Here is an 18,569-nt window from a genome sequence, read left to right as displayed (position 1 = left end):
ATCAATATTAAATCTTCATATATAAAACTCGCTTTTGATTTTTAAGTTAAAGAGACACAGTAAATTGTTTTAATTCAAATATGTTATGAAATAATAAAAAGTAAAATATATGATAAATGGCATTAGAAGCATATATTCTCCTGTATAGTGATTGCTGTTGTGTTTAAGATAAAAGTTGTATATCGATCTATGTTTACGATGTTATTGTGTTTAGGGTAGGATCTAGAGTTGTTTATATTAGATATTAAATTATATACTTATATCTATAAATATCTATATATAATGTATATATTTTAATTAATATTGTGTAGGAACCGATATGGATTAGGATACACATGGTAAGTATCAATTTTTTATTTTAATATTTTCTAATAATGTGATATTTATCTTAAGGTTTTTTAATTTTAATAGCATCATGGTCGACATTTATGTGTTTTTTTTATTATATATAATAATAAAAGTCAATAAAAGTCAAAATTAAAATTTAAAAAATTGATAAATATGATTGGTTGATAAGTTATTAGAGCAACTGTGTTTTAGTATAAAAAGATGGATTCTATTCTTGTAATAATGTTGACTCAAGTCATGCGCTTATGCGAAGTGTTGCATAATCCATTGACGAAAGTCATATTGTTATAAAGATAAAATATATAACTTTGGCTAAAATTTTGTAAATAGTGACTAAGACACAAGGGAAAAAAGAAAAATAACATGTTATTACCGAATACTAGTAATCTAATGATTTTTTTTTTTAATTCATCTATCCATTTATTATTATATTATTGTTGTTATGGTTATGTTATTTATGTATCAATTTCATTGTTTACATCAGACAAATATCTTTACTTAATTATAATAATTATTTGTCTTTCTTTTTATGGAAATACTTTTTAAAAAACAAGACATTGTAAGGCGAATTGGAGTGAGACTTACGCCTCAAAAGTACGCCCAAAAAGTGTACACCGCCCCAAGGGAGTTACGCTCCAAAATATTTGCTCTCCCGTTCATAATTGGACGCCCGCTCACTCCTTGAACTTGGCACCCACTGCTATTAGACCACCCCCAACGCTACTTTTGATTTTCTCTTTTTTTAACGTTTATTCTTATATATCCGACATATATTTTACACATTCACACACGTACATTTATATACACACATACGAACACGCATACTACCTGAAAATTTTAGAATTTTTGTCATTCTCATCATCAAGCGACACTGAGTCTTATGGATTGGACGATTATGATGATGTTGCTGAGTGTGCAGTTGCTATGACTGTTAATTTAGTAAAATATGGGTGCTATATAAAATAATAAATTAATTTGTCTTTTAGAAATATTGTAAAAATAAATTATTATATCCTATATAAAGAGAATTCGCGTGAACAGTGAAGCAGCTTAGCTGGCTGCTGGAGGCTGCTTGTTTTTTTTAGTTCATGTGGTTTGTAGATATCAACTTGCCTTCTTTTGGTTTCTATTTTTTTTTTTGACTTATATCATATTTGCTTCTTTAGGCTTCTATATATATATATAGGAGAGAGATCAAATAACAAGGTGTGTTAAGGAGAGAAGGTTATATTAACCAATCAGTGTGAAACGTCGTTTTTTTAAAAAATTGCACGGTGGCATTTTTGTAAATAAATCAAACTTTTGGTCAGCCTGGGTTCCGGGTCAGCTTGGGTTCTGGGTCAGCTTGGTCAGCCCAGGTTCTGGGTCAGCTTGGTTGGTCAGCTTGGTCAACCCCAAGCTAACCCACCCCAACCCCAAGCTAACCTAACCCAACCCCAACCTAACCCAGAACCTAAGCTGATTCAACCTGACATAGACCCGAAGCTGACCCAACGTGACCCAAGCTGACCCAAAACCTATAATCTACATTTGTGTAGATTATGTGTAAATTGTATCAAGCTAACCCAACCCCAAGCTGAGCCAACCTGACCAGACCCCAAGCTGACCCAACCCAGAACCTAAGCTGACCCAAAACTCATAATCTACACAAATGTAGATTATGTGTAAATTGTGTCAAGCTAACCCAACCCCAAGCTGACCCAACCTGACCAGACCCCAAGCTAACCCAACCTAACCCAAGCTGATCCAACCTAGAACCCAAGCTGACCTAACCCAGAACCCAAGCTGACCCAAAACCCATAATCTACATTTATGTAGATTGTGTGTCAAGCTGACCCAACCCTGACCCAGACCCCAAACTGACCCAACCCAAGCTGACCTGACCTAACCTGACCTGACCCCAAGCTGACCCAAAACCCTAATCTACATTTGTGTAGATTGTGTGTCAAGCTGACCCAATCCTGACCCAGACCCCAAACTGACCCAACCCCAAGCTGACCTGACCTAACCTGACCTGACCCCAAGCTGACCCAAAACCCATAATCTACATTTGTGTAGATTATGTGTAAATTGTGTCAAGCTGACCCAACCTGACCAGACCCCAAACTAACCCGACCCAGGGCCCAAGCTGACCCAACCATGACCAAGATGACCCAGACCCCAACTGACCAACCCCAAGCTGACCCAAGCTGGCCTAAACCTGACATGACCCCAAGCTGACCCAGACCCAAGCTGACTGATCAAACTGAACCAAACAAAACTGATCCAACTCAAGCTGACCCAACCCACTGAGATCCCAAGCTGACCAAGCTTCACAAAACTTTCATTTATTTACAAAATTGTCACCATGCTTTTTTTAAAATTTTGCCATATGTCGCGTTCTGATTAGCTAATAGGACATTTTCTCCCTTCTCTCCTTAAGACACCTTCTTCCAGAATCTTCACCCTATTATATATATTTTAATATTTGCCTTCTTTAAGGTTTTATCTTTTATTTTTGACTTATATCATTAATTGCCTTCTTTAGGTTTCCATTTTTGACTTGTATCATTATTTTTAGGGTGATAACGTTTTAGTGTTTCGTACTTTAACCACTAAATCTTTTAAAACTTTCTTTTTACCTTTAAAGTTTTATGTTTAAAAATTCACAGTGATGCAATGTTAGTCTTTTTATTTTCACCGTCAAAGTTTTTAACTTCTTATTTATACCTTTCAAGACAGTTTGCAATTTTTTATTTCGCAACAAAGGTTTTTTGTCCTAAGAACTACATTGTAATGTTTAACGATGTGGTTGACATACTAAAATTAAAGACTTGGATTCAATTGTATGTCTGGTTGTTATCCTCGGCTAACGGCCGGGTATAACACTAGTTAATTTAAAAAAGTACTCCGTATTAGGTAACCTCTAACGTATGTATTTTGAATAACGGGATCACAACAAAACTTCTTAAAATTTCAAACAGCCCCTCTCTATAACGGCCATAATTCTCTTTTTCAATTCCCTGATCCTCTCTACTTCTCTCTCCCTCTCTCTCTACTTTATTTTATTTTATTATTTTATATTTTAACCACCCAAAATAATATAAATATATAATAAAAACTTCTTTTTATATTTGTACACTAAATCTAAATTCACTTCACAACAATTTTCAACACCAACAAATTCCATTCAGGTTTTCTTTTCTTTCATATTTCATATATTATATTATTTATTTTTCAGCTCAATTTGTTAATTTACTGTTTTATTATTAATTTTCAGATTTATTTTTGTTTTTCCGTTTCACCTGCATTTTCTGTTACATACTACAATATTTATTACTGTTTTTTAGTAGTACTAATTGACTCAGCTCAATGAGTCAAACTTGGTATCTATAAATTTTGTATCTTTTTAATGTTCCAAGTCAATGTATTATGAATCTTGATCTGGGTCATTGTTATTTTGTTTGATTTGTGTGTGTGGTATATATATACACACACACACATATACAATTTGATATATATGTAACTTTTTATTGATTTAAGTTTATTTGAAGATTTAATCTGTATATATATATATATGATGAACATTGATGTATATGAACATTTAAGGCTTGTAATTTGTTATGATTTAAGTTACTTGCCTGTGATTTGAAGATGCAATCTGTATATATATGATGAACATTTTTAAGATAAATATATATACAATATATATAAAAAGATTAATGATTTTTTTTTTTTTCAGATTTGAAATTAGTTGATTGTGATTTGAAAAAGTACAGAAATGGAAAGGAAAGGAGGAAATACGATACCGAGTTCACCGTCACACACGCCGAGGTCTACGGACAAGGCAGTAAGAGATCTAAGGCATACAGATGGAAATCTGAATGGTAAATATGATAGTACTAATAATAATAATAATAATAAAGAAAAAGGTGTTAACATTCAGGTGGTTGTTAGATGCAGGTGTGTTACTCTTTTACTTTTTTTTTTTTTCCATAGCTATTAATGATAATAAATGAGTACTATTTGAACATTTGATTATGATTTTTTTTTGTTTTGTGAAAATGTCTAGACCGATGAATGGAGACGAGGAGAAACTGCATACACCGATGGTTATTACATGTGCCGAAAACAAAAGGGAAGTTTGTGCTGTTCAGACTATTGCTAATAAGCAGATTGACAGGTCTTTTGTGTTTGATAAGGTTGTTTTCTTTGTTTTATTTCGTTTGTGTTTTGTTCTTAGCTACAAATGGTTAATCTTTATCACAAAGCCGTCTTCTTTATTGTTTGAAGAAAACAATCTTTACGAAATTTTTGGGTGTATTCATGTACTGCAGATGTTTGAAAGATAACTTGGATTAAATTTATCTGTTTGAAACTGTTGAGTTCTTCTTTGTGCTAATATGGTAAAGTATATAGGTATTTGGTCCAAAATCCCAACAAAGGGATTTGTATCACTCAGCTGTATCTCCGATAGTTTTGAAGTTCTCGAGGGATATAACTGCACTATATTTGCTTACGGGCAGACAGGAACTGGAAAAACGTACACCATGGAAGGAGGAGGGAGGAAAAAGGTATAATTTTGGATCATAATGTAACGGACCCTTTACCCTTTACGTTTTGGCCTTTCAATGCATTGTGATAATGATAACTGTTATTGTGTTCAGAATGGGGAATTCCCGAGTGATGCAGGTGTAATTCCCAGGGCTGTTAGACAGATATTTGATATATTAGAAGCTCAAAGTGCAGAGTATAGTATGAAAGTTACGTTTCTAGAGCTGTACAATGAGGAAATAACAGATCTTTTGGCTCCTGAAGAAGCTTCAAAATTTCCGGAAGATAAATCCAAGAAGCCGATAGCACTTATGGAGGATGGAAAGGGAGGTGTACTTGTTAGAGGCTTGGAAGAGGAGTTAGTTTCCACTGCTGATGAAATATACAGAATATTGGAGAAAGGCTCTGCTAAAAGGCGTACAGCAGAAACCCTTATGAATAAACAAAGTAGTCGTTCTCACTCGATATTCTCTATCACAATCCACATTAAGGAGCGTACTCCAGAGGGCGAAGAGATAATTAGATGTGGAAAGCTCAACCTAGTTGATCTTGCTGGTTCTGAGAATATATCGAGGTCTGGTGCAAAAGAGGTATGAAGTAGCACATGTCAGCAAGCTTGAACTATTTTGATCATTTTAAATCTCTTGTTTTTTTCCACTTATAGTGTATGGGTGTATTCACTATCGGATGTTTTACATATTATAAAGATGAACAATAACTTTTTCTCTGAAGTCCTCATAAAGTTCAATTGTTGCAGGGCAGAGCAAGGGAAGCTGGTGAGATAAACAAAAGCTTGCTTACACTTGGCCGAGTCATAAATACATTAGTCGAGCGTTCAGGACATATACCATATAGGTATTATTCTATTTACAGTGGATATTCTTATTAGATATATCAGATATTACATATTTGTACAAACCTATAGATGGAAAATGTCAACAATTTCGAGTTTGTTTCTGATGATAGGGATAGTAAATTAACAAGATTGTTGAGAGATTCACTGGGAGGGAAAACTAAGACATGTATTATTGCTACAATCTCCCCCTCTATCCATTCTTTGGAAGAGACACTCAGTACATTAGATTATGCTCACCGTGCGAAAAATATCAAGAACAAGCCTGAGGTTCGTGGAGATAAGTTTAGTTTGTTTGAGTATTGAAAAACTTCTCCTATTTTAGCAGATGACGGTGACTTGACATTTTCTTTTTGGTGTTTCAGATTAATCAAAAGTTGATGAAATCTGCAATGATGAAGGACTTGTATTCAGAAATTGAAAGACTTAAACAAGGTTTTGAAACTACTTAATTACTCGTTCATCCAAGTTCTAATAAGATAGCCCATAATTAACACACTGTTATGCTTAACCAGAGGTCTATGCTGCTAGAGAGAAAAACGGGATCTACGTACCAAAAGAAAGATATCTTCAGGAAGAAGAGGAGAAGAAGGTACTTCTCATGAAATTGCACATTATTTTCCATGAACTTGCATCATTTTAGTAGGTTTATTTTATCTTTATTATTTAAACCAGGCAATGGCTGAAAAAATAGAGCGAATGGAACTTGATAACGAATCCCGGGGAAAGGTACAATCAAAAACATACAATTGTCATTATTTTCTGATTTTTGTTAGCACCTGATTTTCTATCTCGATAAACAGCAAATGATGGAGCTTCAGGAACTATATAACTCTCAGCAGCTTATAACCGCAAACTTAACTGATAAGCTTGGGAAGACCGAGGTATGATGTTTTTCATAATCCAAGATCCATGATCAGCTTGCAGCTTTAGTTCTCTGAAATTAGAGAATCACACTTTCTATTTTTGCCTTCAGATAAAGCTGCAAGAAACTGAGCATTCATTGTTCACTCTTGAAGAAAAGCATAGACAAGCAAATGTAACAATTAAAGAAAAAGAATATCTTATCTCCAACCTTCTCAAATCTGGTAAGTTATCCGACCTGCCCATTTTCCCACCTCTCGCAAGTTTTTATTTGGGAAAAGTGGTCGAACTTGTTTATGACAATGGTCATTTTAATAAATTTACAGAAAAAGCACTTCTTGAGCGGGCATTTGACCTTCGTGGGGAACTTGAGAATGCAGCATCAGACGTAACTAGTCTATTCACCAAGATTGGTAAAAACCTTGAGATATAATTTGTATGAATATCCTTTGGTGCAAGGGGCCAGAATTGATATTGATTTCCTTATTATGTTCACTGCTCCAGAGCGCAAGGACAAACTTGAAGATGAAAACAGAATTCTTGTCCAGCAATTCCAATCTCAATTAACCAAACAGCTTGACACTTTGCATAAGACTATAGCAGCCTCTGTAACTCAACAAGAGCAACAACTGAAAGGCATGGAGGAAGATATGCAATCCTTTGTATCTACCAAGACCCAGGTAAATAATGAGGTAGAAAAGTGTGTGGGTCAGGTAACAGGGCGGGATGGCTTGATCTGAAACACCTTTTGCACGTGATTTAACTTTTTAGTAATATGATTTATGAAGTTTTATGCATTTAAATTACTCTTTGGGCGACTTTCCACCTGTTTGGCCTGTACACATTTTAGAGATAATGTAACTGCATTGACCCATTTGTAAGTAAAGGGGTGGAAAATTGCCACCTCTATGTAGAATCTAGTAAGTGGATTCCAAGGCATGAACAAATGAATAATAAATCTACTACGTGGGGAGTGTAGGCAACTGAAGAACTTCGTGCTGCCCTGGAGAAGTTAAAAACAATGTATGGTTCTGGTGTTAAAGCTTTGGATGATATTGCGGATGAACTTCATGGGAATTCACAATCAACATTCGGAGATTTAAATTCTCAAGTCTCGATGAATTCTTCAGCTCTTGGAGAGGTATCTATATTTCAATTCTGATTTATATTATTAATCATTTTTGTAAGTATATAATCTAATCTAGCTTTATTACTGTCCAGCTTTTCAAGGGTATTGCATCAGAAGCTGAGAAATTGCTTGGTGATCTTGAAAATATTCTCTACAGCCAGGAAAAGAAACTAACGGCATTTGCACAACAACAACGAGAGGTTAGATTTCAAACTGCCATGATGTATTTTGACAACTTTCATTGTAGAAAAAAAGTTCAATCATTATTTTATTTTTTTATACATGGAATACAACGAGAGGTTAGATTTCAAACCAGCATGATGGATATTCACAACTTTCATTGGAAAAAACAAGTTCAAATCATTCTTTTGTTTATACATGGATTAAAATATCCCCTTTACCATGTAATCTGCAGGCGCATTCTAGAGCAGTTGAAACATCACGATCAATATCTACCACTACAATGAGCTTCTTTGATAAACTAGACGTGCATGCAACAAAATTGACCAAAATTGTTGAAGAGGGTCAGACAGTCAATGACCGAAAACTATTGGAACTTGAAAGAAAGTTTGAGGTATTAGAATCTGTCTATTACTCATTAATTCTTTCTACTATTAAAACATGTATCACTCGTCTCACTTAATCTGTTTTTAGGAATGCACTGCAAATGAAGAAAAACAACTTCTAGAGAAAGTGGCGGAGTTACTTGCAGTTTCAAATGCTAGGAAAAAAGAATTGGTAGGGCCAACATGCAGATTGTTGATGTTCTATTTTTTGTGGCGGTGTTTGGATTTGTGTTTCGAAGCTGACTATTTAATTATATTCGCATAGTTTTTCAAGTTTGGATCAACGATATAGATTCTAAAAGTAGAATGACCTATTGCGCCTGACTTTACTCGCATTTCGTACACTATCTCTCATTTTCTTCGCATAAATGTCATTTTTTGGTCCTTTTTTCTTATTAATTTCATACATAATCACCGTTTATAAACACTCTAAACATAATAACATATAGATAATTTAATTGTTAGAAGCACATTCAAACACTGTCTCAAATTTTATTTGTTTAAATTTTTATTCTGAAAGACTAATTAATAAATTATAATGATACTATATAGGTTAAAACCGCGGTGGATGGTCTACGTGAGAGTGCAGCTAGTAAAGCCAACAGATTTGATCAAGAAATGTCAACAATGAAAGATTCAAGCTCTTGCATAAGGAATGAGTGGACAAGCTATGCTAAAAAGGCTGAAAACCACTATCTTGAAGATATTGCAGCAGTTGAATGTGGAAAGAAAGACATGGACGGTGTCCTTCAGAATTGGTATGTGCATTTCATACAAATATCCATGATTTCTCTTTAACTGTCAATTTTGCTTATTTTAGTTAAATATGTAAATATGTTACAGTTTACAAAAGGCGAAAATCGGGTCACAGCAATGGAATAACGCTCAGGAATCCTTGCTCAGCTTAGAGAAAAGCAATGTTGCATCTGTGGAAGAAATAGTCAGGTAAAAGAAATAGTACAGTTTAATTAAAAGATAATTTGTAACTGCTGCGTCTTATTAACCTTCTCACCTTTTTTATAGGGAGGGATTGGAAGCCAATCAAAGTTTGCGCACACGATATTCAGCTGCTGTGTCGTCTGCACTTGATGATACAAATGTTGCAAGCAATAACCTCCTTTCCTCAATTGACCGTGAGTATCTAGTTTACAAATCAATAATTAAAGTTTGAATATTTTGGTGTCATATAATTTACCCTATATGAAACAAATGAATTGCAGATTCGTTACAACTGGACCATGATGCACGCGAAAACCTTGATTCCATAATCGTTCCTTGTTGTGGAGAACTGAGAGAACTAAAGGGTGGACACTATCATAAGATCATAGAGATTACTGAAAATGCTGGAAAAACTCTATTAAATGACTACACGGTTAGTTTTCTCACTCACTCAACCCATGTATATTTTAAATATTGTATCCATTTGCCCATTAAATTTTATGCCCTGAGAACAAGACATGGGCCAGGTAACGGGTCAATAAGAGTTTGGGTGATTCCACAAACACATTGTACCCATTTATATAATTAATTAGAGCTGTTATTAAGATTACAAAAATATAGTCTCAGTAATAACCTTAAGTTTCAAATAAATTTTAATTTAGGAGTTTGTGTGTATCAAAAGTCTGACTTTTGATTGATGACTTTCAACTATACTTGTCCATGAGTCCAGTCATAAGTGAAAACTGAGGATTTCTTCGAGTAGTTAAATTTTGTTACAAATAATTTCAGGTTGATGAGCCATCATGTTCAACACCGAAAAAGAGGCCATTTAATTTACCAACGATTACATCGATTGAAGAACTACAAACTCCATCTTTTGAGGAGCTACTAAAGCATTTCTGGGATTCAAAATCTTCCTCAAAGCTACCAAATGGAGAAATGAAGCACCTCGAGACTGCTGCACAGTCGCCCAGAGATTCTCGACTGCCCCTCACTGCTATTAACTAAAAAATAACTAGAAACTTGTACAGGGTCATCTTTGGTTACCAGATTCAAAGTTAGGTTTTGAATCTGGGGTAATTTTTTCATTCTTGGTGATCTCATATTATTAGAGTTCATAATTGTGTTGGTGTACGAATGTTGCTATATCATATTTCTTGTATATGTAACAAGCCACATTATCCCGTTACTAGGTAAACTTGGTGTTTGTTGAGGTTTTATATAAGAGTAATGCTATATTCTCTCTTTTTTATAGAACCAATACCAGCATATACCCCAGCACTTGGTTGTTAAACTCTATTTTGGCGACGATACTATAGGTAACATCCTGTGGAATAATGAAATGTGACTCCATTAAAAACTATCATTTTCGTTAATTTAGAGGGCCTTGTTCGTATTTCATTCCAGGGGAAATTAATTTTATATTCTTGTAAAAGGGAATGATTTTGGAACTAAAAGTAAATGAAAATGAATAAAATTTATTTCCTATTCCTTCCGGTATACCATAAGTTTTTTACTCTAAACGAAACTACGATGAACTGGAATGTTTAAGCTAGGATGGTTGCAGCTTGAGTGACTATGGCAATCTCCGTTTTAAAAATCAAGCAGAACATATTTTTTTTTTGGACAGCAATTAAGCAGAGAACAATATTTAGATACAGCGTCTCATTTAAAAAGTCTCATTTAAAAAGCTTAGACTGACAAAATGGTTGGAGTCTCTCCAAAAAGAAAAGACTCTCCAAAAATAGGCGTATGCCACTTGAAAGCAGCGAGCACACGGTATTCTTTAGTAAAAGGCGAAAGAATAGTTCGCTTTGTGCTCACTACATGGCTGCGTGAGGATCCATGTTCCCATCTCTTTTCATTTTATAACCACTACCACCCTTCTTCTTTTCGTCACCAGCCGATGTGGGATAAGCTCAAACCCCAACTTTCATTTCTTAATTAAATATAACTTACATCTACATTGCATACATATATTTAATCCAACTGATTTAATCCGTGTCACCTTCCATCATAAAATATTTTTACTTTACAACGCTGAGTGAATTATCTCAAGAAGCTAGAAGGAAAACTTCACGAGTACATGTATTTTTGGATTTCGTTATCCATGTCCTTCGAGAAGAAGTTGCATAGGCAGTATTGTTTTGAGTATATTTATTCCTATTACAGTTTGTTAACTGGTGAGCTTAGTGAATTTAAGGCGAATTGTGTGTTGCTTTTGATATATATAATCACTTTAGTTAAATTAGATGTAACATGACCCTAAGATTTAACAAAAAATCTGTCAATTGTGGTTGCGGTTTTAACTATAACTGCAAAATGATATTGGTAGAGATCCCATGGGCTTTCTCCCCAAAATTAATACTTCGTAAAGATCATGAATCTTTGAGATTAAAGATCTTTGTGACCCACATTATCATAAGATATAGAATGGGTTACAAATAAAAAGAGGTAGACCGAACTTTTTTTCTCAACTCGTCCTGAGGCTTATAATAAAATAGTCATAAAAATCCAAGCTTAATATGAATTCGACTCGTTTAATAGATGAATTTTTGTTAATATATATTTTTCATATAAACATATTTTTTACTTATAGTTTAATCATAAAAATACATACATTTTAATAAACCCAACATACTGATGCAACACTCGCTTGTACAATCTATTGTGAAAATTGTACAATATGGTAATATAATCAAAATCAATGATACATTTATCCTCTCTGATATACTATGTTACATTTCGGTACATATATAATACGTAACTATGTAATAATATATTACATTTTATATATATACATGTAAACAAAAAGCTTGTAAGCCTAATCGAGGTTGGTGTCTAAAGCTCGCGCTCGCTTATTTGAACAAGATTTAAATAAGGCTCGAACTGTATAAGCTCGTCTTGAATCGAGCTTTTAATAAGTTGAGTTCGAGCTCATTTGTTAAAACCATAAGATGTGATAGTGCCATGTCAGCAGATTTAGTTGCTGTTTTTTCCTTTTCAGAAAGCCACATCCTAAGAAACAAGAATAATATCATAAAGGGAAGAATCAACTTGACGTAAAGCATTTAGTGTCATGATTTTAATAAAAGGATATTGGTTATGCTAAAATGGATTTCCAGATATTTATAACCTGTAATAGCATGCTATAAAATGTATACATCTCATAAATACTGCTGATATGCCAAAAGGCAAAAACATTAGTTCAACATTTTATCCAACCCTTAACATGGATAACGCCATATCAACAACAAAGGGAGAAAAAAAAAATGTGCTTTTAATGGGACCTATATATACCAAGCTACATATTGAAAGTTAAGACTTCAAGCATGCGAACCTTGTACTCTTCTATGTCAAAAATCCATCCGTTTCTGTGCATTTTATTATCACACGGCTCACAAATCATGTCTCGAGTTGATTTCATACCTTGGGACACGAATAGTTATTGACTGTTATATTTCTCAAAAAAAGAAAAGACTACTATCTGAGAGTGCAACGTAAGTAGTAATCGAGACATTACCTTAGGAAAATTAATCAAGATACACTCGTGTTCAGGAGCTCAACAACATCTGCCTCATGGCCATCATCATTGTCTTGATCAGTAGAATTCTTTTGACATGATAACACGTTATCCAACCCATGAGCTTCATTGATGCCAGAAGGTTCAACATTCAGGTCAGAACTCAAATCTACGCCATTAGCTTCGTTGATGCCCGGCGGTTCAATATTCAGGTCAGAACTCAAATCCAACCCACGAGTTTCACTAAGGCCAGACGGTTCAACACTCCTGACAGAACTTAAATTCAACCCACAAGCTTCACTTATACCAGACGGTCCAACGTTCAGTTTAGAACTCAGATCTAACCCACGAGCATCATTGATGCCAGAAGGTTCAGCATTCAGATCAGAACGCAAATCCAACCCACAAGCATCATTGATGCCAGAAGGTTCAGCATTCAGGTCAGAACGCAAATCCAACCCACGAGCATCATTGATGCCAGGTAGTTCATTGTTCTGGTCAGAACTCAAATCAAACCCACTTTGCTCACCGGTTCCTTGACAAGCCAAAGTAACCACACCGGGATCAGATGGCTCAACTGGTTCTTTTTTTTGTCGTTTCCATTTTTTAGTGGACGAAGTTCCATCATCCTCAAAATCTTCTTCTTCTCTGTCCCTATGCAAATACACCCATAACTTCCTTTCCCCGTCAAACTGAACACATGGATCCCGTTCATAATGCAAACGGTCCAATGCACCACTAACCACTTGATTAACTTGAGCATCAGACACGTCTTCTACTATATATTGGGAGTCCCGAATTAACGTACAAACATCTGCCCGTGTCCCAATATTCCCAGGTAGCCGTGCAGCCGCGTCTCGAACCAGGCAAAGAATGGTCACATGGGGCGGTCGATCCTTTTTCAGCATAAAATGGTCACGTGCTTTGGAAGTCGGTTTTCCTGCACCCTTTCTTGATGGAGCAACAGTTGACTTTTTACCATCAACTGCTGTATATGCAAAAGCCCGGTCAGGTATTAGATATCTAAGAACTTCTTCTTTTCGGAAATAATCTCGAACCTCATCAGAGCTTGGGCTTATCGTGTTGAGACTTTTCTGCGCTCGCAAGTCTCGAAATCGCTCTTTTTCGTCCAAATTTTGTTGCATTAAAGCTAAAGGAGGAGGAGGAAGACTCCCGATTTGCTGCAGCGTTTCTTGACCACTTTTAAGCCAATTAGCAAACGAGTCCACCAATTTCACAAGCGTTTTGTGAGGAAGACCCCAAGATTCTGGAGATGTTACCTCCTCAACAATCTCGTGATCTGATGAAATCTGAGAAACAGGCCCAACCCACGAATAGCTTTTACTTGACTTATTATATAACACAAGTGCCTTCCATGCCTTTGCTCCCAAAGGAGCGGTTTTTGAAGAAAATATCTTCAGAACCCCTCTCACCAGATCTTGAAGTGGTTCTTGTGTTTCAAGAATACACGGGTCTCCAGGGTTTGACCTCACACGGTTGACTACATCCTTAACTGTCAAAGAAGGGACTTTTGGGTTTGCAATAGCATCAGAAGTAGTTACACCTTGATCTCCATTAGCAACTTCTTGTTTATTATCATCATTTCCGGTATCTTCCGGAAGCAGAGTGACCATTGCCATTCTTACAGCCGACAGTAGGTGTATAATCGAGAAAGAAAAACCTGTGTGAACAGTGGGTGTTATTAAAATGAATGGTTTTTTATGTGTTTTGATTTCCAACTCTGCATCTTCCTCTGTTGTGTCCATAACAGGTGCCTCAGAAATTACACTTTCAAAAGGAATCTCCTCTGCCCATTTCCTTTTCCCAGCACTTTTCACATACCCGCCATCATCATATTGACCTTGACCATGACCTTGGTAATCGTAATCATCCAAGTATATTAATTCATCTTTTACTTTACGCTTCTTGGATCCCAAATTGCACCCTAACAATCTTACATCCACCATTTCATGACGACCTTGACCATATGCTTCCCTCATTTGACTTTTTTTAGAAAACTTTCCAGGTTCATCAGGAACATAACTGTTTATGTGTGTTGGTGGAAGGGCAAAATAGTCATGCACGAATTCCCCTTTCTGCTTCTTCCCACTGGGATATGTATTTCTCAAGGGTGCTTGAAACATACCTTCAATATGACCATCACCATTAAAATCATTCACTAAAATGCTACCATGTGTTTTACCCTTCTGTTTGTCACGAAAATCACCATTTATTCTTGAACTTTGAGCTGACCCGTCAAACTCTTTATTGGTCTTGTAATTCTTCTTACCACCAACTTTGGATTTTTTATTATTTGGGGCAGATTTCCCAGATACACCACTAGGGTAAGCCCACTTGCTTCTCATTAAAGGATTATCATCATCATCTTCAGCATATTGCTCAGATGAATCCGACTCTGTTTCCTCACCTTTTGCTAACATTTTCATTCCTTCTGCAGCGATCACCACTCGTCCTCCGTTTTGTGTAGAAACATGCCTGCCTTTCTTCATCCCCGGCCTACACTCCATATAAAATAAAGTCGTTGAATTACAAATCAACGTTTTAAAAGGGATTATGCAACTTTGATTGGAGGCAGATAAAAAATAGGTTGTAGGAGGTAATGTTTGGTTATCCACTTGCTTTCTTAAGTTGTAGAAATCAGATGGTAAATCGTTTGATTTGCAAGAAAATTTTTGACTATTTAAGAAAGTAAATGACTAACAACAAATTCTTGTGAAGAAAGATACATTATGAGATATATATCGTACAAGTCTCTCATATGAGGTAAAAGAAAGGGTGATTAAATAATGTTCCACCATCGTATCAGTTTCGATGCAACTTGAACTGAACTAATATTCAATCCTTCTATAATCAGAAGACAAATCCAAACACTCCAAAACTATCTTTTATGTATAACTATTGAATATTCAACATACCTGTACGGAACATCTATGGGTTCTCCTTGTAATTGATTGTGCCAAATTGGTTCACCAGCGGGATACATATCTTGTTGGTTATCTATCTGTGAAAGATTTATGCCTCCTGGATTCCTGTACTTGAATGCATCACCTACACCAATTTTCTGAATATTCTCTGGGCGTTTGACCTTCTTGCCATAATCATACTGATATCTTGAGTTGGATGGTTTTGCAGTCAACACTTTAATGTCTGACAACTGATTTACAGTCCGATTCCTACCAAAAGTATGTATATCAGTCTGCAACGGCACAGGCAAACCAATGAATGATTCAGGATATTCTTCACCTCTAAACCCTTTATACTTCTTCCCCATTTTATCTATCATATTAAAATCTCGATGAACAGTAGCATCATACATTGATTTTTCTTCATAATCTCTCGTCTGTTTATGATTAAACGGTGATGAGCCTGAAGGCCCGGATTTTATTTCAATAGAAGAATATGGGCCTTGTTCTTTGGTTATAGACATTTTTGAGCCTGCAACCTTTAGGGTTCCTTTCGAATTTGGCTTCCCAAAATTCACAGGTTCAAAAGCTAATGTTTGACCAGTATGATATCCGGGATAATGAGCCCGGCCCTGTCCCTGAAGCTGACCCTGGCCCTGACCCAGCTTCTGTTGATGATCTTTTATTTTCTTATTGCTCCACACACCATCTGCGGATTCTTCTGAAGAATCAGTTTCCAATTCTTCCATTTTTTCATACATCAAGCTCTTTTGACTTTTCATGATATTCAAAACACGAAGCTTTTCCTCAATACTATAACCACGACACTTTGACCAAGCATCCCGTATCTGAACTAGGTTATTAACCATGGTGTTCTGATGCTTTCTTATTACATGATAATGTCGTTGTTTCTGAAAAAACCCAAGCCCTTGTCGGTAAAGTGAAACTCGTGGTTCACATAAACCTCCTTTCAACATCTCGAAAAGCTTATTTACCGGAACCCCAAAATGAAAATTACTCCCCGTGAAAAGCTCCTTCATCGTTCTCATAAAATGTTCCTGGTCCATATCAGGAAGATACTTCGTCAGACCTAACCGTTCATCTTCTGTCAAAATGTCGTTCCAAACATCCATCGACAAAATATCGTCTAACCCTGAAAGATCATACAACTCAAAAGGAATGCTACACGTTTGATCCCCGATTTGACAAAACTCCTCGCCCGTCTCACCCAACTCAAGCAAATCGAAATCATCCGAACCCGCACCCGAATCACAATCATCAAAATCATCATCTTCCTCATCTAACTCTCTTTTACCAAACTCAACGACATCCTCACTAGACATACTTTCTTCCTTAGTTCGATACGAAAACTCGGAATCTAATCTACTACTTAACACAGCTTTAAAACTATTCTTTTCAATCGCCATCCAAAAATCCAAGATTTTTATCAAGATTTCCTCAATTCATCACACAAACCCTAAATCAACAAAATTTACAAACACCCATCATTCCAAATAACAAATTATATACTAAAATCATAAAAACAAATACACCAACATAAAAAAAAAATTCAAAAAATATGGAAAAAAAAAAATACAAATTCTTGAAAAATATATAATAAAAAATTAGAGGAATGAAATTAGATACATTATTTACCTTAATTAAGCTAAACCCACAAATCTGAAGCTCAAAAGATGAGTAAAATCCAATCAATTTGTTTAATTTTTCATGAATTTTGAGTGTGTGAGGAAAACCCTAGAAAAGGGATCTTATAATAAGGAAATCAAATTGTGTTGATGACGATGAGTGATTGAAACGTGGAGAGATATGGGCTGTTGGATATTAATTGAAAAGGAATTAAAAAAAAAAAGGGGCAGTTTTTATTTTAGGGTTATAAAGATATAAAGATAGAAGCGTGTAAGTAATATTGCAGAAAAGAAAAGAAAGAAAGATAGATGGAAAGAAGGAAGATGGTGAATTTTGGTGGTTTGTGTTTTGGGGTTGGAGAGGGAGAGAGTGAGTGAGTGAGTGTGACTCACTCGAGTTATTGTTTTTTTTTTAGTGTTTTGAGAATTTTGTTTAACGTAATTTAGCATTGTCAAAATTGGTGTTTATGTTTTTCTATTAATTTTTTTGAATATATATATGTCCCCTATTTTTAGGGATTCTTTGAATTCTTAATTGTGACTTGTGACAAGGGTTTGTGAATGTATGTGACATGAATTTATAATTGGATATGATTTACTGTCGTATTTTGGTTCGAATGTTAGCTCCGTTATGGGGGAGACGTCAACGTTATATAATTCGATACTCGATTGCAAGTGTTGGCTAAATGAAAGTAGTGAGCTAGTAAAGTTAAAAAAGAAGAAGAAGGTAAGTAAGCTAGTTAGGTACGAGAGAGATTTAAATTGTTTTTAAGTTTGATTTAGCCTTGAGTCGACTATCCAGAGTTAAGATTGCTAAATATATATATGATAGACAAGTTTTCTTCTTTTATAAAGATAATTATTCACCTATAAACACAAAATTCACACATGATTAGACCCGTTCGCCATAAAGTTAGAAATCACTCCATATAGAGGACGGATTACCTTAAACGTAAAAAGACCACTCTTGAGGTCTAATTGTCAGTTTAGGAGTCAAGCTTTGATTCTCTTGTGTCGCGTTTTTCTCAACGTAGATTGGAGCACATGCTATTATTAAAAATATATGTGTTTGAAAGATTTTGGTACTCTTGAATCTTGATCTCTTAGCTAAACCAATTTATGTCTGACTTATCCTTTGGGGCTGGCCCAACTAAATGACTAATTGGCGCTTCCCAATTGGGCCAATTTTTATATTATCTGGATGGATTACAGTCCAACAACATAACATGTGAATATGTGATAAT

At 35.3% G+C, this 18,569-nt stretch overlaps 1 protein-coding gene, 1 non-coding gene and 1 pseudogene across 3 annotated transcripts; 1 reads left to right on the top strand and 2 right to left on the bottom strand.

Moving 5' to 3' along the window:
- Positions 1-3,459: 3,459 nt before the first annotated feature.
- On the top strand, positions 3,460-10,452 carry LOC122581918 (annotated as a pseudogene).
- A 494-nt stretch (positions 10,453-10,946) lies between these two features.
- On the bottom strand, positions 10,947-11,066 carry LOC122584057. Its single transcript, XR_006321409.1, has one exon. It is a non-coding gene; the product is annotated as a U5 spliceosomal RNA (small nuclear RNA).
- An 825-nt stretch (positions 11,067-11,891) lies between these two features.
- LOC122581219 lies at positions 11,892-17,721 on the bottom strand. 2 transcript variants are annotated; one of them, XR_006320984.1, is made up of 5 exons: positions 17,336-17,721; positions 15,692-17,156; positions 12,756-15,272; positions 12,573-12,661; positions 11,892-12,250 (listed from the first exon to the last, which is right to left on the bottom strand). XR_006320984.1 is itself a non-coding variant. In XM_043753391.1 (4 exons), the coding sequence occupies exons 2-3, from the start codon at positions 17,104-17,106 to the stop codon at positions 12,770-12,772; spliced, it is 3,918 nt and encodes a 1,305-aa protein (XP_043609326.1). In that variant the 5' UTR covers positions 17,107-17,156; positions 17,336-17,721; the 3' UTR covers positions 12,380-12,661; positions 12,756-12,769. The 2 variants fall into 2 exon arrangements, 1 of the variants encoding a protein (XP_043609326.1); XM_043753391.1 differs by lacking the exon at positions 11,892-12,250 and having other exon boundaries at positions 12,380-12,661.
- Positions 17,722-18,569: the final 848 nt, after the last annotated feature.

This window comes from Erigeron canadensis, chromosome 9, assembly GCF_010389155.1.
Source record: "Erigeron canadensis isolate Cc75 chromosome 9, C_canadensis_v1, whole genome shotgun sequence".
Taxonomy (NCBI): Eukaryota; Viridiplantae; Streptophyta; class Magnoliopsida; order Asterales; family Asteraceae; genus Erigeron; species Erigeron canadensis.
Note: the sequence above shows the minus strand (reverse complement) of the source record. Positions and strands in the feature narration are given on the sequence as shown.

Coding starts and splice junctions, on each gene's coding strand:
- LOC122581219 (XM_043753391.1), bottom strand. CDS start 17,106: ATGGCGATTGAAAAGAATAGTTTTAAAGCTGTGTTAAGTAGTAGATTA. Junction 15,273..15,691: donor CCCATAGATGTTCCGTACAG/GTATGTTGAATA, acceptor TATGGAGTGTAG/GCCGGGGATGAAGAAAGGCA.